Genomic DNA, 23,277 nt, shown 5'->3' with positions numbered 1-23,277 from the left:
GCCATTGCCCCATATATTCAATTTCCATTCATGGCTGTGATTGATATTCATTGCCACCTGCAATTGAAATTCGTCACCAGTGATCGGTGCCCTTTGCCACCAGTGATCGATGCCCTAACCACACGTAATCTGTGCCCTTTGCCATGAGTGATTGACATCTATTGCAACCTTTGATTGAGATTCCGTCACATCAGAGATCGATAACCATTGCCACCTGTGATCCATCTCCCTTGCCGCTTGTAGTCAATATTCATTGCTGTCCGTCAGGTTTCTGTATGGCGGGTGCTTCTTTTATCAAAGGGGAGCACCAGTAGCAAGGGCAGTACCCCATTAGCTAAGAAAAGGAACAAAGGAGGACTGAACTACATTAGGATATTTACAGATCCTCTGGCGTACCACACCTTGGCATACTTAACCACACCCGGTTCTGTATTGTTAATCATTTTTCATCCATTGGTGCAATATCAGAAGGTGCTTTGCTCGCCACATGAACGCACACTGCCCTCCTCTTCTTATCTCCCTAACCGATGCCCCAGCTTGCCCTGGAAGTCCACCTTACTTGCCCACACCCTCCTTGCACTGCTTATCTCACTTTGGTCTGCCACTGTTTGCTTTAAACTTAAATGCACTCTCCTTTGTTCCACCAATCTGTCATGTACTACTCCTTGTTTACCTTAACTTGCTGTGACGAGCCCTCCCTCGCCCTCTTCTGGACTCGTTGTAGTATACCCGTCCACATAGCCTCATTTTTATATTAGTCCCTGGTAGCCCAGCATTTCTGAAAATCATTCTTCTGGTGACTATGGGTACAACTCTCCAGTACGCATGTCTTCCCTTCACAAGCGAATAAAACATATAATGTACAACCAGAAAGTTCCATGCCTCAGGACAGCAAAGGCATTGTTATAATGATGTACTTTTTATATAGCTCTTCGTGTCACACTTTCTAACCAATGAAAATAATAGTTGTTACTAATGCTCAACATAATGTTATCCTTTTACTGGCCTCTCAAAGATGGTAGGCTGTCAGCCTTGCCATGATTCTAACTCGAATATGGCATCTTTTGGCAGTGAACTCTCAACTTACTGGGCTTTCATTTTAGCCACTAGTATATGTTGACCATTTCTGTTAGGCTATGTTGCATAGTTTCTTAAAATTTAAATTAACCTCTTTGTACAGAGCATTGAGGTAGATAATAAGATATAAAAGCTATTATTGTGGGATGTTGTTAGCTGACCCCCCTCCCCCCCAGGAGTTTGCATGTTTCTTAATAGTTGCATTGTACAATTATCCTGTTTAGCGGTTGAGGTCCATTGTGCAGCGCTCCAAGATCACATTGGTATGTCATCACTGACGCTGCTATTTTGGGTTGGATTTTTTTCTCATAACTCACCATACACTTATTCCTCTTCTTTTAGGTCCCAATTACTGCCTGACTGAGGTGGAGAATGGGGGGATGCTGTGCAGCAGGAAGGGAGTGAACCTGCCCGGTGCTGAGGTGGACCTCCCTGCTCTGTCTGAACGGGACATCCAGGATCTGCATTTTGGCATCGGACAGGGGGTAGATATGGTCTTCGCGTCCTTCATTCGCAAAGCACAAGATGTCTTGTCAATCAGGAAAGTGCTCGGAGAGCAGGGCAAGAACATCAGGATCATTAGCAAGATTGAGAACCATGAAGGAGTGAAAAAGTAAGGAGGCTGTAGTTTTGGTCTTTGAATCTCCAGGTTAATGTCCCCTCAATCTAGTGTTACGTATTCACTTGTGTGGCACATCTCTCTCTCCCCTGTACTGTCTCTTCACTTGCAGCTCTGTTAAATATTACTACACAAATGTGGCATAATTACTTCGTTCGATGGCATCTGTCGCTGTAGATACGCCGGGCCGGAGTGTTACAAGTTGTTTTTCTTCGAAGAAGTCTTTCGAGTCACGGGACCGAGTGACTCCTCCTTTTGTGTCCATTGCGCATGGGCGTCAACTCTATCCTCAATTGTTTTTTTTCCGCCATCGGGTTCGGACGTGTTCCTGTCGCTCCGAGTTTCGGAACGGAAAGATAGCTAAATTCGGAAGATTTTCGTCGGTATTGTTGCGTTCGGGATCGGCGTAGTTAGATTCAACACCGCATCGAAGATCGAAGAGCTCCGGTGCCCTTCGGGGTAGTTTTTCGATCCCCCATCGGGGCCTGGTCGGCCCGACCGCGTGCTGAAGAACGCCGATGGAACGGACCCCGTTCCGTTTCTGTCCCAAATGCCACAACAAGTACCCCTATACAGACCAACACTTGGTCTGTAACCTGTGCCTGTCACCTGAGCACAGTGAAGACACCTGCGAGGCCTGTCGTGCGTTCCGGTCCCGAAAAACACTCAGAGACCGTCGAGCCAGAAGACTTCAAATGGCGTCCGCGCCGACAGCCCACCGAGAGTTCGAGGAACAAGAAGAGGAAGGTACCTTCTCGATCCACGATTCGGACTCCGAGGAATTCGATGACCCACAAACCGTGAGTAAGACGTCGAAAACAACACATAAGAAGATTGACAAGGCCCAGGGGACGCCACTGCCACCAGGCCATGGCTCGACCCATAAATTCGGTGACCGACCGTCGGCACCGAAAAAGGCCCAAACAGTGCCGAGACAGTCCGACTCCGGTCGAGACACCGGTACGCAGCCTTCTCGGGACCGAGAAAGTGCTGGAGACAAGCATCGACACCGAGATAGCGGTGTAGACACGGCTCGACGCCGAGACAGCGGCACCGACGAAGATCGACGCCGAGAGGTTTCGGCCCCGAAAAAAAGAAAAGTCAGCTCGGAGCCGAAAAAAGATGCAGACAGGGTTTCGGTGCCAAAACAACCTGCAACCGACCCAGTTTCAGGCTCTTCTACAGAGGAGCATTCACTAACCTCCCAAATGCGAAAGCATAGGTTTGAGGAAGAGCTGCAATCTACCGATGTAGACCATACGCAAAAGCGTATCTTCATACAGGAGGGAACAGGGAAAATAAGCACCCTTCCCCCTATTAGAAGAAAGAGAAGACTGGAGTTCCAAACTGAACAAACACCACAAACAAAGGTGGTGAAAAAGGTTACTCCACCACCCTCTCCTCCACTTGTAATTCACGTCTCACCAGCACAAACTCCGTCACATTCCCCAGCTCACACCACCATGAGCCAGGGTGACCAGGATCAGGACGCATGGGACTTATACGACACCCCAGTGTCAGATAACAGCCCGGAGGCATACCCTACGAAGCCATCTCCACCAGAAGACAGCACTGCGTATTCTCAAGTGGTGGCTAGAGCAGCACAATTTCACAATGTAAGCCTCCACTCAGAACAGGTCGAGGATGACTTTTTATTCAACACCCTCTCCTCCACCCACAGCTCCTACCAAAGCCTGCCTATGCTCCCTGGTATGCTCCGGCACGCAAAATAAATTTTTAAGGAGCCGGTCAAAAGTAGGGCAATCACACCAAGAGTGGAAAAAAAGTATAAGGCGCCCCCTACAGACCCTGTTTTCATCACTGCACAGCTGCCACCAGATTCCGTCGTTGTAGGAGCAGCTAGGATAAGGGCCAACTCCCACACATCTGGGGATGCACCACCCCCGGATAAGGAAAGCCGCAAGTTCGATGCAGCTGGAAAGAGAGTCGCAGCACAGGCTGCAAACCAGTGGCGCATCGCCAACTCTCAAGCACTACTTGCGCGCTATGACAGAGCCCATTGGGATGAGATGCAACACCTCATTGAACATCTACCCAAAGACCTACAAAAAAGGGCAAAGCAAGTGGTTGAGGAAGGTCAAAACATTTCAAACAACCAGATACGCTCCTCCATGGACGCAGCAGACACAGCTGCAAGGACAATTAATACATCCGTGACCATCAGAAGGCATGCATGGCTACGAACGTCTGGGTTTAAACCAGAGATACAGCAGGCAGTTCTCAATATGCCTTTCAATGAAAAAGAACTGTTCGGTCCAGAAGTGGACACAGCGATAGAAAAACTTAAAAAGGACACGGACACTGCTAAAGCAATGGGCGCACTCTACTCCCCGCAGAGCAGAGGAAACTACGGCACCTTCCGCAAGACACCCTTTAGAGGGGGGTTTCGGGGTCAGGCCACACAAGCCAGCACCTCACAGGCAACACCGTCCAGTTACCAGGGACAGTACAGGGGAGGCTTTCGGGGCCAATACAGAGGAGGGCAATTCCCTAGGAATAGGGGAAAATTTCAAAGCCCCAAAACCCCTGCAACTAAGCAGTGACTCACATGTCACTCATCCCCTCCACACAACACCAGTGGGGGGAAGAATAGGTCATTATTACAAAGCATGGCAGGAAATCACTACAGACACTTGGGTTCTAGCAATTATCCAACATGGTTATTGCATAGAATTTCTACAATTCCCTCCAAACATACCACCAAGAGCACAAAATTTATCACAACATCATTCCGAGCTCCTGGAGACAGAAGTTCAAGCACTGTTGCAAAAGAATGCAATCGAATTAGTACCAAACACACAAAAACACAGGAGTTTATTCACTGTACTTCTTAATACCAAAGAAGGACAAGACGCTAAGACCAATCCTAGACCTCAGGATAGTAAATACATACATCAAATCAGACCACTTTCACATGGTCACACTACAAGAAGTGCTACCATTGCTCAAACTACACGACTACATGACAACCTTAGACCTCAAAGATGCGTATTTCCATATACCAATACATCCATCGCACAGGAAATACCTAAGGTTTGTATTCAAAGGAATACATTACCAATTCAAAGTATTGCCTTTCGGTTTAACAACAGCACCAAGAGTCTTTACAAAATGTCTAGCAGTAGTCGCTGCACACATCAGAAGGCAGCAAATACATGTATTCCCGTATCTAGACGACTGGCTAATCAAGACCAATTCGTTATCAAAGTGCTCACACCACACAAATCAAATCATACAAACCCTCTACAAACTGGGGTTCACCGTCAACTTCGCAAAATCAAACATCCTGCCGTGCAAAGTACAACAGTACCTAGGAGCCATAATAAACACAACAAAGGGAGTAGCCACTCCAAGTCCACAAAGAATTCAAAACTTCAACAACATCATACAACGCATGTATCCAACACAAAAGATACAAGCAAAGATGATATTACAACTCCTAGGCATGATGTCTTCATGCATAGCCATTGTCCCGAACGCAAGACTGCACATGAGGCCCTTACAACAGTGCCTAGCATCACAATGGTCACAAGCACAGGGTCACCTTCTAGATCTGGTGTTAATAGACCGCCAAACTTACCTCTCGCTTCTATGGTGGGACAATATAAATTTAAACAAAGGGCGGCCTTTCCAAGACCCAGTGCCACAATACGTAATAACAACAGATGCTTCCATGACCGGGTGGGGAGCACACCTCGATCAACACAGCATACAAGGACAATGGAACGTACATCAAACAAAACTGCATATAAATCACCTAGAACTGCTAGCAGTTTTTCAAGCACTAAAGGCTTTCCAACCAATAATAGTTCACAAATACATTCTCGTCAAAACAGACAACATGACAACAATGTATTATCTAAACAAGCAAGGGGGGACACACTCAACGCAGTTGAGCCGGTTAGCACAAAAGATATGGCATTGGGCAATTCACAACCAAATTCGCCTAATAGCGCAGTTTATCCCAGGGATTCAGAATCAACTCGCAGACAATCTCTCTCGAGATCACCAACAGGTCCACGAATGGGAAATTCACCCCCAAACTCTGAACACTTACTTCAAGCTCTGGGGAACACCTCAGATAGACTTGTTTGCGACAAGAGAACGCAAAATGCCAAAACTTCGCATCCAGATACCCACACAGGCAGTCCCAGGGCAATGCCCTATGGATGAACTGGTCAGGGATATTTGCCTACGCTTTTCCTCCTCTCCCTCTCCTTCCTTATCTGGTAAACAAACTCAGTCAAAACAAACTCAAACTCATATTAATAGCACCAACTTGGGCAAGGCAACCCTGGTACACAACGCTGCTAGACCTATCAGTAGTACCACACATCAAACTGCCCAACAGACCGGATCTGTTAACTCAACACAACCAACAGATCAGGCACCCAGATCCAGCATCGCTGAATCTAGCAATCTGGCTCCTGAAATCCTAGAATTCGGACACTTACAACTTACACAAGAGTGTATGGAAGTCATAAAGCAAGCCAGAAGGCCATCCACCAGGCACTGCTATGCAAGTAAATGGAAGAGGTTTGTTTGCTACTGCCATATTAATCAAATCCAACCATTACACGCAACTCCAAAAGATGTAGTGGGTTACTTGCTTCACTTACAAAAATCTAACCTAGCTTTCTCTTCCATTAAAATACACCTTGCAGCAATATCTGCATACCTGCAGACTACCTATTCAACTTCCCTTTATAGGATACCAGTCATTAAAGCATTCATGGAGGGCCTTAAAAGAATTATTCCACCAAGAACACCACCTGTTCCTTCATGGAACCTAAATGTTGTCCTAACTAGACTTATGGGTCCACCTTTTGAACCCATGCACTCCTGCGAAATACAGTTCCTAACCTGGAAGGTTGCATTCCTCATCGCCATTACTTCCCTAAGAAGAGTAAGCGAGATTCAGGCGTTTACAATACAAGAACTTTTTATACAACTACACAAGAATAAGGTCGTCCTAAGGACTAATCCTAAATTTTTACCAAAGGTTATTTCACCGTTCCATCTAAATCAAACAGTGGAACTTCCAGTGTTCTTCCCACAGCCAGATTCCGTAGCTGAGAGGGCACTACATACATTAGATGTCAAAAGAGCATTAATGTATTACATTGACAGAACTAAAAACATCAGAAAGACTAAACAACTATTTATTGCATTCCAAAAACCTCATGCAGGAAACCCAATATCAAAACAAGGTATAGCCAGATGGATAGTTAAATGCATCCAAATCTGCTACCTTAAAGCTAAACGACAGCTGCCCATTACACCAAGGGCACACTCAACCAGAAAGAAAGGTGCTACCATGGCCTTTCTAGGAAACATCCTAATGCAAGAAATATGTAAGGCAGCCACATGGTCTACGCCTCACACATTCACCAAGCACTACTGTGTAGACGTGTTATCCGCACAACAAGCCACAGTAGGGCAAGCCGTATTAAGAACATTGTTTCAGACTACTTCCACTCCTACAGGCTGAGCCACCGCTTTTGGGGAGATAACTGCTTACTAGTCTATGCAAAACATGCGTATCTACAGCGACAGATGCCATCGAACTGAAAATGTCACTTACCCAGTGTACATCTGTTCGTGGCATCAGTAGCTGTAGATTCGCATGTGCCCACCCGCCTCCCCGGGAGCCTGTAGCAGTTCGGAAGTTACCTTCAACTATTTGTATATATATCATTTCAACCTTATATAGGTACATACTTAGTCACTCCATTGCATGGGCACTATTACTACAATACAACTCCTACCTCACCCTCTGCGGGGAAAAACAATCGAGGATAGAGTCGACGCCCATGCGCAATGGACACAAAAGGAGGAGTCACTCGGTCCCGTGACTCGAAAGACTTCTTCGAAGAAAAACAACTTGTAACACTCCGGCCCAACACCAGATGGCGAGCTATTGCAAAACATGCGAAACTACAGCGACTGATGCCACGAACAGATGTACACTGGGTAAGTGACATTTTCATTCCTCTTTAAGTATTGTCTTCATCTCCCTTCCCACCCACCAGACTGTGGTTCCTTCCCAACCCTGCTTGATGCAAGCTGCCTTTGTCTTCCCAGTGTGTTGATTTTACACCCCCATCCTTCCACAACCCTAGTGTGGTTTCTTTACCATGCCTGGCAGCAGTCTTTCACAGTATGCAACTAATACTTCAGGGATATTGCATCTGGAGATAAATTACATTACAAATTATACATTTAAGTAACAAAATAGAATATGTATATGTGTATGTATGTATGTGTGTGTATGTATGTGTGTGTGTGTATATATATATATATATATATATATATATACATATATATATATATATACATATATATACACAGACACTTTTAAAGATTCAAATGAAGGGTATTCCTTTCCTGATGTAAATTGCCTCCCATTGTGCTTACCACATAATGACTCTAATATACCCTGCAATGTAAGTACTGCCATTCATCTTTCCTCTCCCAATGTGATCCTCACCACCAAAATTCTGTTTTCGAAAACCAGTGTGGTTTTCTGTTATTCTCCACATCCCACCACAAGGAGGTTGGTTTTGCTCACAATACATAGTAGAGGGTGAGGAGCTTCAACCCCACCAAAAAAAGTTAACATTTTCACTCTGTTGTGTTACACCTCCCCCACCCATCATGATTTGATACTCTACCCTGTCCTAATAGTTTGGAGTTGTGACTTCTTAGGTTTTGTCTTTATACAGTTCTTTCTTTCTTAAAATCCTCTCTTTCACTACTATCTAGAGCTTTCTCGTTCCCAGTAGTCTCCATCCATCTCACAATCGCTCAACTACTTTGGCAGTTGGTGGGGATTGCCTGTTCTTTTTCTTAACTTAATACTGTAAGGTCTATAGTTGATGCTGTTTGAGCAGTGCATCCGCGTGCTTCATAAAATGTGTTCTATGTAGTTGTGAGTTTGTAGATCTTTATCAGCTTACATCTTGCTCTATTACACATCTTAAAACAGCATCTCTATAGAACCATAGTACACCTTAAATCACTGTAGTCCACTTTGTGTCCACACCATAAGTCTTTCTGTATTTTTCTCAGTTATGTAAATGGGTTTCTGTTAATAGGTGTCAGTGGACATTTATATTTAATAAGTTGGGTCTACTGCTAGTTCTCAAAGTCTCTATAGTGGAACATCTTTGAAAAGATCTCTCTGTTCCTAATTCCACATGCCCTCTTTATCTCGTGCTGGCTTTTTAGAGAGAGACACATTTGTCCCTTTTGAGTAATGTTTACATTAAAACCTCTTTATTTGAAAATCTCTCCCCGTATACTTCTTTATAGGTCCTCCAGGCTGACTTGTCTAGCTGTAGAACTATTTGTACAGAGGTGTGCTTTCAAATGGGTGTCTCCTACATAGATCTAAACAGACATTCTGTCCCTCGGTATATTTTGTGTAGCTCTAAATTGCTAGATCTTTCTTACATTACCCCATTTTCTTTCTTGTCTCTCCCAGGTTTGATGAGATTCTGGAAGCCAGTGATGGTATCATGGTGGCCCGTGGCGATTTAGGTATTGAAATCCCAGCCGAAAAGGTCTTTCTAGCACAGAAGATGATGATTGGCCGCTGCAATCGGGCTGGGAAGCCAGTCATCTGTGCCACCCAGGTTTGTGTCAAGTAGCCGTGCTCCCAATCTCCCTTGTAGTGGTCCAGAGAGTTTTGCTTCAGCAGCCACAAGCTTAGTTTGTTTGGTTGCCAACTGGCTTTAGTCTCCGAACTCATCCAGAAGTGGCCTTTGACCTTTAGCTGCAAGAGGTTCTTCCACCATCTAGTGCCACAAGGTTCTGTTGAGAATTGTGTTTTTCAGAGGACCTAGTTCAGGAGGTGGAACATTCCTACAGAACCTATCATGGTTTTAATCAAACATATATTCTTAGAAATGTAAGAATAGAACTGGTTTCCGGATGTCTTGCCCACAAAAACTAGTGTGAACGTTATGGGTGCAGTATATTACCACCAACATAATACAGTGGTGTAGAAGAGTTTTGGGAAATTCTGACTGCAACACCTGTTTTTACTGACAATTCAGTAAGAAGAAATCTCTAATACTTGGTGATGCGGACTGTCTGTGCATCATTCATGCATCAGAATCTCCTGCCAGACTGGTTAAAGCAATGAAAGGCCCGTACATATCCATACTTAAATATAAGCATGCACCTTTGAGCACGATACACATTAACAAGCTTTCTCAAAACCAGTAAATCTGCCCTTGGCAAGCAGGCAATTTGTAATAATTGTTTTAAACAAGCATATGCACACAAAAAAATAATAAGATTACCCTAGTAGCTGCCGCACTAGATCCCCGGCAATGAAGCACACTCCTTTTCAGGCGGCTATGTGCATGTGATCATTCAAAATTTAGTTTCTTATAATACAAGACAGCCAACAGATGCAGTGGGTTGAACAAATTGTTCCATGCTGTCTGCTATGTGTAAGCAACATGTGATAAACCTATATCGTGCATATTGGCAGCATGCAGATGAAAGAAAAACATGGTGAGGGGGATTTTCATGAATAACTGTAGATGGTTACGTGTGTTTGTTGTAAAATGCTAACAGATTAAAATGGGGATGTAGTTGTACAAGACCGGGCTTAGAGTGCCAGAACCCAGCCAGCACCTAGTAAATGTGGAACTGTGGAAGTTGCAGCTTCATTTTGTCACCGAAAGCAAAATAAATGGAAAAATACTAGAGAACACAAAGTAAATTCAAATACAGATGAGTAAAACATATATTAAGGGATGGTAAAACATAAAAAAGTTTGAAACTGGCACCTGTTTCTTGCTTGGCCCGAATAGTCCATAAGGTGGTTGATCCTCAATCTCCCCTTAAGTACGCTTTTTTAACTCTCTCTTTCAGATGTTGGAAAGTATGATCAAGAAACCTCGCCCGACACGTGCGGAAAGTAGCGATGTGGCCAATGCTGTTCTGGATGGCGCCGACTGCATCATGCTTTCTGGAGAGACCGCCAAGGGATTGTACCCTGTTGAGGCTGTCCGCATGCAACACGCGGTAGGTGCTACCCTTTGTAACCTCAAAGATCTCCTGTTCTGCGCCACAGGTTTAGGGGGGTTAAGCAGCAGGCCTAAGCAAAGTGGCAGGAAAGACCACAGGGAAAATGGGCTGACGAGTTAGGGTAGATGGTTAATACTGCTGCAGATTTGTTATCTGATTATCATAGATGTGAATCATGGTGGCACACCCTAACCTCTTCAGAAAAGTGTGGGAGCAGTGACAGAAAACAGAGGCCGTATATTTTTGCTGGATTACCGCCTTGGTTGGTGTAGGAGGAAGGAAATCGGATATTTAAGGACATTTCTGAAGTCTTTGTAGAGAGTTGGAAGCAGCAGCATTTCTGCAAGTGTGAGGCACATCTACCATCGTCAGACCTTGGGCCCACAACAGGAGAGAAAAGGGGAAAAGAAGAAGAAAACCAATTGGAAAATAGTGACACAGCATGTCAGGATGGTGAAAGTAAAGGCATGGGGTGGCATCAGATCTAGGGAGCCTTATCTTGCTTATCAAAAGCTTAAAAAATTAGGGAGCCCTGGTGTTTGATAACCAAAGCATTTGATAGCACCATCTGCGGGCTCACAAGAAAGCATTTGGGGCTTTGATTATTTATTTGAAGCAGTGAGCAGCGGGAAGGCGTTGCAGCTCCTTGGACCTTATGAATGCACTGTATGTTGAACCGGACTATTTTGGCAGCTGTAAGAAGCACTTCTGAAAGGCCTAGCTTTGGTGTCTTAAGAGATGCTATAGGAGCGCTCTGCTGTAAATAATTCCTGTTTTTTATGGCAGTTTTACAGCCAGTCCTGTGTGTTTGCCACCTCCTTGTTTTGTTGTCACATTCATCTCTAACAGCATTAAGTACAGAACACATATATATGTGAACTGGTGCTGTGTGTAATGCGAAAGGGCAATGTGACTGGAATAGGAAAAATGAATATGACCACTGTTTGCCACTGAAAGACAAGTTGATATGTTTAGAATAAGAATGGTCGGTAGAGGTGGGAACTAGCCGGCTGCCACTTGCATGCCTGGCATTTAAATAGTTTTACCTTAACCCTACTGGAAGGCCAATTGATGGAATTCAAGTTCCTTAAGAGAGCTTGCATCAAGGGCATCCCAGAAATGGGCTCTGTGTTGCATTCCCTCAAGATGTATTTCCCCCCCCTTCACAGATTGCCAGAGAGGCGGAGGCTGCCATTTATAACCAGCAGCTGTTTGAGGAGCTGCGACGCGTCACGCCACTTTCCCAGGACCCAACCGAAGTTGCGGCAATTGGTGCCGTGGAGGCTTCTTTCAAGTGCTGTGCTGGCGCCATCATTGTGCTGACCACTTCTGGCAGGTAAATGGGGTGGATTGTGATGCATAAAATATGCCAGTGAATCATCCAATTGAAAGTGATCTATGGGATCAGAGTAGTAGTATAGTCTGGTGACCCTGCTGGATTCCAAATTCAGGGAGGATCATTTTGTGTTCTAGTCCATGGCCATTTGGGTTTGTTCATAGACCCCTAATCCATACAAATGGACCCAATAAGTTAGCCAGAAATGTTTCCTTACTCCCCATAGTAACCATCTGTCTTTTAAAAATAGTTTCCCCTATTTCAGTGCTGTCCGGTAAGTCAGAATAAGCCTGCAAGTAGCTGGTTTGGGGAACATCTCTCATATCTGTTCCTTGAAGACTGTGCCCACCACCTTTTTGCAGCTTAGCATATTGAATTAACAAACCTGACATTAAGATGGCTGCATTAACATTTTCACGTCTGGTCTGGAGATGGCTGATCTTCTGCCTATTGTTTTCCAAAATTCATAATAAAAATACATAGAAGTTTACGTACACACATGTAGCCCTTTTCATCCATTGGTCTGTTGGATTGCCATTCACATTTTGTTTTAGCTCTCCACAGTTTACAGTGCGAGTCAATGGATCTGGCCACATCATTTTTTTGCTATATTACTGTGTAAGTGTCAATATTTTTCCATGGTCATATGTGCATAGTCACCTGAAAAGGATGCTACTTCTTGCTAATGTGTCTAAGTGGCTGAGCCACACTTATTTTTATATTATTGTCTATTATTTTCATACTACATGTGTTTCGCCAGTTTTTTAAAAAACTTATTTTTTTTAAGTGTCACGCTCGCCACGGCCACACCCGTTTGCTTTCCTAATGTTGCTTGTTCTTTGTGGCTCGTGAGTCGGCTTACTCTGGAATCTCTCAGAAGAGGCTACAAACCCATGATAATGCTGGAGGAAATGTACTTACTGAGAAAGGGTTCTCCAGTTCGCTGTAGAGATGTGCACTGGTTCCTTTGAATTTCGCACAAACGAGTGACAAGGGTTTACAAATCCTTTCCAACGGTGTTAAGTGATTCTCCATAGACTATGGTTAAACAGTTGTTTACAAGCCAGATGATTTCAACTACCTTGAGAGAGTGCTGTCATCTGCTGTAGAACTGCAGCTTCAGTAATTTTGTAGTCTATCCAAAGTTGATCTACCATGAAAGTAATTTGGTGACCAAGTTGAGTAGAAAAATGATGCTTCATCCAACTTGAAAATGTTAATTTTTTTTTTATGATTTCTTCTACTTTACACCTTTTTTAAAGAGTGTATTTTAGGATAGACTGAGACAAACTTAAAGAACTTCACTTTTTTCACCAAAAACCTGGGAACTTGCGTCTGTGCTTACTATACACGTATATGATTAATAGTTTGAGCTGTGTTCTTTACTGGTTTGTCCATTGTTTGTGATTTTGGTTTCTCACACGGTATTGCTGTATAAAATATTGTTTTGTGCGTTTCAAGGAATGGAATATAAACTGCAGATCTATAGCTAGGGAAAACCACTGTCTTCACTTTTTAGCGATTTGGATTAATCCATGTTATAAGGTAACGTCTGTCACTCAGATTGTCTCGTGCAGTAACATGTTTTTAAATTAAATCAAATGTCATTGTTTTATAGAGTCAGAGTTAAGTAGGGCACACAGTAAAAGCGGATAATTCATTGTTAGGTCAAGCCTAGTAGCGCGCATACACTGCTCTCTTGACATGCTGTAATCTCCTCTGTGGGCTTTAACCACGCCCACCACTTTCATTCGTTCCTTGGCCTTTTTCAAAGTTCCCTTGATTTCGTAGGTAAAGGCTTTACGTTTGTCCCGCCTTGACGCTGTTTTACTACCGCTTTGAAGGCAGACCCTGCTACATGGATTATTGCACGAACGGCTATATTCCTTACTGTGGTGCACTACGTTTTTCTTTTGCCTCTCCGCTTCATGCTCCGTGGATGTATGTTGTTTCTTCCTCTTCCTTGTTTTTGGGCATGATGTTTCTTTGTGGTGCCTGTACCCAAAGGCTGCAAGTTGGAAGGGGAGGGGTGGTGTCGTTTTTTTTGTTGGTTTTTTTAAAGTTTTATTTAGCACGAACTCGATTGGAGGAGCATTTTACATGAGTACCATTTATGTATAAGTTTAACAGTTCAAAAATAAACAAACTGGCGCATTTTAAACAGAAAAAACCCAAATCCTCAACATGGGAGAGCAAACATACCAATATTCAATGCACTCTGGAAACTCGCCCCATAATGCTTTGCAGGGCATTTGTTTTACAAAACATTTTTGTCCATAACTCACTGTGTGGTTGTCCTGGGACAATGGGACCACCATCAAAACGGTCACCAGGACATACTCTTTCTGTCTGTGTCCCCGCACTAGGTTGGCGGGGGGGGGGGCAAAGTAATAACCATTCCCACCATTGGTGTCTTTCTTTTTAAGCTCTCCTAATGGCTGGAACTTTGTTTTACAGCAGGGAGTAGTTTGTGTTTTAAGGGCCTTGTTTGTAATAATATTCTGATAGGCCCGCTCACCCTGAAAATGTGTATTGCACCACGCCCTTTAGAGGTTGAACATATGGTTACACTGCATTGCGTTTTGCCATTCTGATTTCATGTGGCTATGCCCTTTAGGGGCTGACTATATGGTTAAATTACCATGTTTCTTCCAAATGCTATTTTTATTGTTGTGCCCTATAGGGGTGTTATGAGCATTACAGTCTACTGCCAAGTGTACGAAGGAACGCACAAACACAAAGTTTATTTGTTTACATGATTTTATATGTTTTAGTGATATCTCCATTTTGCAGTAAAGACCTTGATACATGCCAACGTAACCTCCTTATTACACCTTGACTGATTGAGCACTCTTGATGTTTTTGAGTGACCCTTCTAGGGGGTCACCAGTAGTTGCACAATGTCAGCTATGGTATGTTCCATATGTACTGCACAGCTAAATACTTACAAGGTCCCAAAGGTGAGACCTATTGGCTATGCCAATGCTAGTTTAGTAATGGTAACACTGCACCTCCTGTACTTCCAATAATTATTTTTTTGTACATAAGAGTTCTCCTACCACGACCCCAGTAACGTTTTGTAAAGGGCTTTCCGCTGTAATATATCTTTCTCTGAGCTAGAGTGACCACCATACCACTGTGTGATCAACATCACTGTTTCCTGGAATTTTATCTCACAACCAAATGCATTCTGGGTGTTGTGCGTTGACTCGAATGCTTCAGTTGAGTTTATTAAACTAACGCTCCTGATAGCAATGATTAATAGGTGAAAGGCGCAGGACTAGAAAACATGTGAATGATCACCTAATGGTCCCCATACTCCAAACAGATCTGTTACAAGATTAGATGGAAGGTAAAGAAATCCTGGCAGATGGCAGGAGGGCTGTATATTGCCTGTTGCCGTGTACTAAATAAAAGATAACCAGACATTGATACAGTTCCATGGAAACAGAATTCCATTTATTTGAATGTCAGAACATTTCATATTTTTAGATGGCCGCATTAGATCATAAGATGCCAGGGCTTTTTGTTAGGAAGAAGTTGGCAACATCCACCTGTCACAGAGTTATTTAACTGTCTATTTACAATAAGCAGTCCCCAAACATTACCAGACGGTTTTGTACCATTAGGTGTCGTTGTAGCCTTCACTAATTCTGTAAAATTGGTAACATTTGGTGCAATGGAAAACAAGCTGTGACTATGCGCCTGTCGTCGCAAACTCCCGTTGGCAACCTTCTGAGTGGGCAGAATCTCTTCTTGTGTTTTCACGATCATTCAGGCCAGGCATGCCCCATGTTGTTCCATGTGCCTAGATATAGGGCAAGGTCCTGGGTTCGGCACCAACTGTGTAAATTGCGTCACATGAGAACACGTGTACATAAGTGTATCTCTGAAGATATCTTAAAAATCTGGAATGGCTCTCGCCCTCCCAGGTATATATTGGGTGTACCTGAGCATGAACTATTTTCTTCGTTTGCTGATGCCATGGTCAAATCAATGTGAAGAGTTGAGCGATTATCTTTCGTGGTTCCAGATAGTTTAATACTTGGCATCTATCAAATGACAAACCTGGTCTTTTATCAAAAACAATCCACTTCTGCCTCTTCTACATAATTATTTTTTATAGATGGCCCATCTTTAAGCAGAAAAAGATGAGGGTTGTCAAATCTGGATTCACTGTTTTTCTTCCTCTTGGTCTTTATCGGTCCCCAGAAGCATGAGGTTAGGATCACAAAGTAGGCAAAAGCATATCATCAAACCTCATGGCTTCCTACTTTTCATATTGAATAAAGTGTTGTTTTTTTTTGCCTCATACCCATTCCGCAGATAACTCCATTTTGTTTGTACTGTGTGCACTAAGTGGTCAGTGAAAACTCCTGCTTCGTTCTGTCTTGGCAGACTTTTTCAAGAAGAAATCCATTGGCTTAATATTTGACAGATGGGTCCATGTGGATATCCGAATCTAGGTTGATGTATTTTGGAATAACTCAAATTTGTTCTGGGTTTTCACAAAACTACACCAGTCCTCTTGATCATAAACATTTTTTCTGGGTCCAAGAGTCACTCTACGCTTAGTCAAGGGAATGGTCCTGCCAAAGATTGTCAGTGTTTAGGTTTAGGTTTATGGTTATAATGTCACATCACTGATGTACCCGTTGGTGTTGATTTTGATAAGTAGTTCTGTCGAACAGTGGTGTTCCAGGCAAAACAGCATTATAAAAGCTACTTCAATCTGAATGTATGGCTCCAAAATCTACTGGAGAGCATTTCTGAGTTCCACAGAACTTGAATCTGGTCAAGGGTTTAATGAGCTGCCCCCTCTAGGCAAAAGGGGTGGTCCTTTAGTAAAGGAACCATGTTGTGCCCCTGTTTACACTAATCAAATCCAAATCCACCAACGCCGTTTTTGCTCTACCTACAGATCAGCGCAGCTGCTTTCCCGTTATCGACCACGGGCGCCTATCATTGCTGTTACCCGCAACGCTCAGGTAGCCCGCATTGCGCACCTAAGCAGGGGTGTGTTCCCTGTCCTATATCGAGAACCCCAGCTGCAGGTGTGGGCTGATGACGTGGACCGCAGAGTGCAGTTCGGTATTGAGATTGGTGAGTACGGGTTCCTGAAATCGGTCAGGGTGGCTCAAATTTTGTTGGCTTTCTGCTATAACAGGAGATACTAAAGATTAATTCCGGTGGAACGTAGCAATATAGTTGCTGGCATGACAGTGCATGTTCCCTATGATAATTCATGACCATTGATTCTGTTAACGGAATCTGCAATACATTAGTTAAACGGGGCTCTCAAGTCTATTTGCAGTACTAATATTCTATTCTTCCACAGGTAAGGTGCGAGGATTCCTGCACCCGGAGGATATTGTTATTATTGTGACCGGCTGGAGACCGGGTGCTGGATTCACCAACATCATGCAGGTGGTGAAGGTGCCCTAGGAGTGGATGGAGCTTATCGTGGGCTACTGTTGCTGAGCCCCTTCTTTGTGTCACCCTCACATTGTGCCCCTCACCCAGGAATTGGGCCTCCAGCACTTGTACTACATACATTCCTGGTTCTCTGCTTCTTCATGTGCCAAAGGGCTCTTCTGAGATGTCTCAGAAAGCCCTTATGATGTAATGCCTGACTTTGACCATTATCACTTATGTCACTTGTGCCTAAGGATTGATGTCACTTTGAAAAATAAACACATTCCATCTAAAATTGAGCTTTCTCTATATTTGGAGTGAGAGGAGTGAGGAATGCTGTAAGGTTTGCCTCTGAAAAGTTTTATTTTTCTTGAAGCTTGATGCAAGAGGCAGATGAGCATGTCTGTTCTCTTTGGGCTGCTCAAAGTCTTCTTGTTGTGTAAAAGCTCTAGCCCATTTCCTATGTAGTTGGTGAAAGGCCTACCCTTTTTCTTCCGTAGATCAAAGTTATTTTATATGTAGTTTCTGCCACTGAGATCACAGCTGAAAAATGTGTCCATCTTCTAGTGGAGTTGTTGTGCTCCTCAACCCATGCCTCCTCCCCATTGCAAAGATCTTTTGCTATCCTGATCCCATAAGTGAACACAGCAAATGTGCTCTCCTATCCAGAGAGATGCCCCTAGCTCTCAGGTTGACTTACCTCACTGTAGAGCTTCACATTGATCTCTTTTGGGGATTTCCCTTAAACCGTAATGGAAGCTGTTGCATTCCTGCAGCTCCAGGACCATATAGAAGGTTACCGTTCTGCTTAACCTGTGTCTGTCTCCCAGGGCAGAACCTCCTCATCTGGACATTAGGTAGCCTCAGTTGCGGACAAGAGATTGTGAGCTGAAGCAGGTCATCCTTTTACTGGACTTGTTTTTCAACTTTGACATTGGTCAATCATCTTCTGTCATAGAGGGTTGGGAAGAATAGAGGCAAATACATGGACCTTGTGGGAAGAGAGGCGGCAGCTTTACACAGCTGTAAGTTGGTATAATCAGTGAGTAGTGTCTAGATACCGAGATGCAGTCGCGATGCAGTAGAAATGCTACTCAGCATATTATCCATGTGGACGGCGGGTGTCCATTCATGGATGCTCAGTGTGAATTGGGTGATGAGGAAGATTATATTGTTATGGCCAGTAAACCTGACTCTATCATTTTGTTAGTTTGCCATGCATGGACTAGCTTCAGTAACTTCACCAACAATTAAAGTGTGGTTTGCCCACAATTCTTAATTGCTGGAGCCCGGAAGATTTTATTAAAAACAGTAATGAACATACTTAGCTAGCAAAAAATATCAAGTGATACTTGAACGCCATCAATACTTAGTATTTTTTTTTTGTTAACTTATTGTAACAGTGTATCCAAATTCTTTTTGGATGTTAAGCCTATCTTTTTGGCATCCTTCCAAGAAATACTTTGTTGCACTATACATGCACTATTGGAAAAAACGGTTCCCTCTCCCCTCCTTCGTCTTCCCCTATCGCTGTCTCTGTCGCTAGTTCCCATTGTTTGAATTATGTACTTTGCAATATGCGGCCTGTTATGGAACCTAAGCAACTTGTGTTTTGGATGGATGTCAAAGTTGTGTTTTCATCCATATCAGTAGAGAGTCACTGGTGATGTGATGGTTGCGGTCTAACACTTGCAGTTTAAAGGTGTGAATCCTGGTGCCTCTGTGGTCCTGAGTAGAGGAGTGCGAAATTCTCGGAACTTACTTTTGGGTAATAATGTGAAATATTGGCAGAATGATGCATAATTATGCAAAATTAAAATGTCATTTTGTGCCATAGTTTAGCTCCAAATGCATCCTTGCAAATGTTTTGACCCAAGGACGTATTTAACAAAAGCCCTGCAAACAGCTGCTCGTGTTCTGTTGTTCAAGGTAAGTAATGGCCCGAGTTCCTGTAAATTTTTACTGTGAGCTGCGCATAATTATGTGCAGTGGTTTAGTTGCTCAATTTCAGAAACTTAATGTGACAAGCGTACACAAAATCTAAAAATTACTTGATTAAGGCTGCGAAATTTACATTTCGCCCAGGCCTAGTAATGAGTCTCTAAAAAAGCATTTGAAAATTAAAGGAAACAAGTGAAAGGTAATAATTTTCAGATTCCATGCTAATTTAAGAAATTCCGGATTGCTTTCGGTTTAGGCAGTAATCTCTGCTGAAAGTTCATGAGGAGTTGATTTGCTTGAAATGAAATAGTGGTTAAGAATAGTCTCGAGGTGGTGTGGGACATCATACGTTTCAAGGTGACCTCAAGGAGTCAGTCACAACATCCTAATGTCTTTGCATACAGTCTAGAAATGTAAATTGGCCACGTCTTTGGAAGCCAAGTCACTAGATGTTGGAATAATGCATGCCATATGAATCTTTAATAGACAAGCTGCAAAACTAGGGTTACAGGTTACTAACTTGTTTCATTATTCTGCTCTTCCTACCGAAGGGCAGTTCTCTCTTTTCTGCTGAGCTAGCTATGTGCTTCTAGCCTGATTTTTACGTCCATCACCGTGTACGTTTATAGTAGTATTTGCGTTTTTGTTACAAGACGTTCTCTAGCATGGCAGCAATCTTACTAAGCAAATTGCTTAACTTAAGTTCATATTTTTAGTTAGGTTTGTACTTTTGGATATTGCAAAATCCATGTTTAGTACAATCACAAAAAATATGAATCATATTAAATACTAGTGTACGGTATCTGCATCTTCATTTACTTACGAAAACAATAACCGAAATCCAAAGTGCAATTGCATTTACTGATTATTAATTTTTGTGCGAACAGTTTTTTCAGGTGTTAGTGTTAATATCACTGTGCTCTGAGGTAAAGCCAGTCCCGTAAATGTGTACATTGACGTTTCCACTGCCTCTTCAAAATGAAGTTGGTAAATGTCAAGTCAGATTCAAAACCTGCTTGCTCTGTAGCACTGTCTCATCCTTCAAGTGTTTTAAGGTAACCCACTGGGTTGAGCACCTGCTGCAGTTGTTTGAAATCTGTAGGGCACAGGTCCCAGTTCTGCAGGGCCACCCCAGCCTTTCATTTTTCTAAGCTGTTAATGAGTGACATTGAATTGAGTAATAATGACACTTCCCAGTGTGCCCACATCTCTCTTTGTGCGCTTGCAGTATATAGATATGAACTTCTGGATTGATGGTCTGCCAGCGACATTAAGGCTTGAACAGGGCAGAGTGCACTAAATTGCCAAGATTTTGGCAGAGTGCAGCGGTCACTGGCATTAAATACTCCCATGCCCTAGGGCCGGGTGTAGAGGGGCATATTTGGCAATACGACAAGGTAGCTTTCAAATACTCCACCTCATTTTTGGAAGGCTCACATGAGCATCAAATAACTCCTGCCCTTGGGGTAAGATGAGTGTGCAAAAAAGAAGCCTCCTTTTGGCAATGCGGAGGCTCACAAGTTGCCATATGTCCTTATCTAAGGTGGAAGATGCTGTTTCCCCATCCATAGGCAAGGTAGGGAGCTGGGAAATAACCTTTTCTCGCCTTTGAACCAGGGAGGGGGGTAATATAAATAATTCCCCCTCATTAATAATCAAAAAAAATATTTTATTAATGACCTTCACTATCTGGAGCCAGTAACAATTAGAAATGAGTGATGTCACTAAGGCACTGATCTTCCTTAGGGGATATGCCCATTGCCACAACTAACTCAGTGGGCAGATTTACTTCGCTTTGGCGCGCCGCAGTGCATCAGCCTGAGTTACTGCACTGTCTCGTGTTGTGTCAAAGGGTGAGAGACAAACCGAGCCGTGCCAAGATATGGTGCTGTTTCTCCCACCGGCGGTGCTTGCGCTCTACAGCGCGCCATGCTCCAGCGTGCACACTCTTGGGCGTTCGGTCAACTAATGTTTTGTATTGGTTTGGAACTCTTCCAGTACATAAACTGTGCCTTAATACTTTCCCCACATTGAATGAATGACGTACAGTGCAGTACACATTCAACAACGTGGAGAGGTTTACAAGCTGCTCTTCTGTTACACCTGCCTCGCAGAGGTGTAATTTGCGTCCAAAAAAAAAATTCCACCTTCTCCTAGTAGATGGGGTTTTGCGTCAAAATGGGTGGTCGCATGGGAATGACAATATACCACACATGGTACGACCCTCGATGCAAAGTACCGTATAGCGCCTGGTTTGCATCACTTTTGTGCCATGATGCAAACGCAGGGAAAAGTGATAGTAAATCTGGACCAGAATTCGAAACCCCAAAAAACTCTCTTGCAAAACACTTTAGTTAAAGTTTTTACTTCAGGTTGACTGAAGGTGGATAGTGCTTATAATACAGGAGCTCTAAAGGCCTGAAATACACAAGTACTTTCAGGTTGATCAACTATCTCGCCTGTTGCCGGCACATCGGACAACGCCCATCAGATGCAGAATGTACAGAGATCTAGTGTTGGAGACGTGTTGACTGGAGGGGCTCTAACACCCTTGCTGAAGGATGAGGCACTGGTTTCAAGTAACTACTTGAACCTCTCGATTACTAATAACTGTTATCAGGGCCGGCTTTAGGGCGGTGCGAGCGGTGTGGCCTGACCGAGTGCTGACCTCAGGGGGGCGCTGTTTAGCAATCACTGACGAAACTTGCAATTTAAAAGCACCTGCTGAAAAGTTTCTTGTGCGTCCAGCATTCAGGGAAGCAATTAAAATATCAAGATACCTTTTGTGATTGATGTTCCTGCTAGGGAGAGAGATGGGATTTTAGTCTAGGGGCAGCTTTGACTCTCCATAAAGTAGTGTAGAGGGTTAATGTGCCTGCTGCAAAGAACAGAACGATATTTTGAGGATAGTTGAGTGGCTTAGTAAAGCCAGCCTTTACAAGCACTTTAAAACCAATGTATGTGAATGGGGGGCTATGGAGAGATGAGTGGCACATTTGTTGGTATGATAGTGAAGGATTTGAGGAGGTGGTCATGGGTTGGGGGGACTCCAAAAAAGACTGTTGCACAGGGCGCCAAAGCTGGCCCTGTGTTTTATAGTACATTATTTGCGACAGTTATCTAGTCCCTGCCAAACTACTAACAAAATGCTAACCATTGGCTCACTCATTTATAAAGTGGCAAAGGCCTCTTGTTTGGGACTTAAATGCTGACAAGACTTGTCACCAAATGCAAGTGATGTAGGACAAATATTTGTGATTTATGTTATCATTTGATAGGTACATCAGATCTGCCCTTTCCATGTTGTCCTATTACTTCTCTTTGCAAAATACTTCAGTTACTAATAAGCTCCTGAGCTTCCATCTTGGGGACTGGACTACTGATCCATGCAAGTTTTTCCTAATAACGTCTGTTTGCAAATTGGTGCAGCTTAGAAATATCTCCTCTGAGTTTAACTTTTGTTGATCTATTGAAGTTCTGTTGTGGTTCTGTCCTTTTCTGGAGGTGTATTGAACGTCCCTGGCCTTACAACTAAAGTTTTCTGATCTCCAAATTTATCAGAGCATGTTTTTATGTGATTTTTAACTCGCCTTCTGCTTTAAATTTTGGAATTCCTGTCTTTCGCTCGATGCTTTCTCTTTTAAAACAGACGTGGTACACGCAGGTGCAATGGCACGGTTTCCTACCGCGATGATGTGTCGGTTAACACAGCCACCGTTTGATGAGTAGTTAAGCATCATTGTTTTTGTCCCAGCCCCACCTGCACAATTCAGCTTCCTTCTTTTCGAAAGCCTCCGCTGCCTTTTCCCAATAGCCTTGCTAG

General features: G+C 43.4%; 1 protein-coding gene across 7 annotated transcripts in view; it reads left to right on the top strand.

Annotated features, from left to right (window-relative positions):
* The window catches only part of PKLR (pyruvate kinase L/R), a 39,205-nt gene extending 21,397 nt beyond the window's left edge, over nt 1-17,808 (top strand). For all 7 annotated transcript variants that reach the window (XM_069218443.1, XM_069218444.1, XM_069218442.1 and 4 more), the window contains exons 6-11: nt 1,420-1,690; nt 9,204-9,354; nt 10,607-10,759; nt 11,932-12,098; nt 17,020-17,201; nt 17,437-17,808. In XM_069218443.1, coding sequence (XP_069074544.1) covers nt 1,420-1,690; nt 9,204-9,354; nt 10,607-10,759; nt 11,932-12,098; nt 17,020-17,201; nt 17,437-17,543 — 1,031 coding nt within the window. In that variant the 3' untranslated portion in view covers nt 17,544-17,808. The remainder of the gene's footprint in view (nt 1-1,419; nt 1,691-9,203; nt 9,355-10,606; nt 10,760-11,931; nt 12,099-17,019; nt 17,202-17,436) is intronic.
* The last annotated feature ends 5,469 nt before the right edge of the window (nt 17,809-23,277 follow it).

Source organism: Pleurodeles waltl, chromosome 12 (assembly GCF_031143425.1).
Source record: "Pleurodeles waltl isolate 20211129_DDA chromosome 12, aPleWal1.hap1.20221129, whole genome shotgun sequence".
In the NCBI taxonomy this organism is placed as follows: Eukaryota; Metazoa; Chordata; class Amphibia; order Caudata; family Salamandridae; genus Pleurodeles; species Pleurodeles waltl.
Note: the sequence above shows the minus strand (reverse complement) of the source record. Positions and strands in the feature narration are given on the sequence as shown.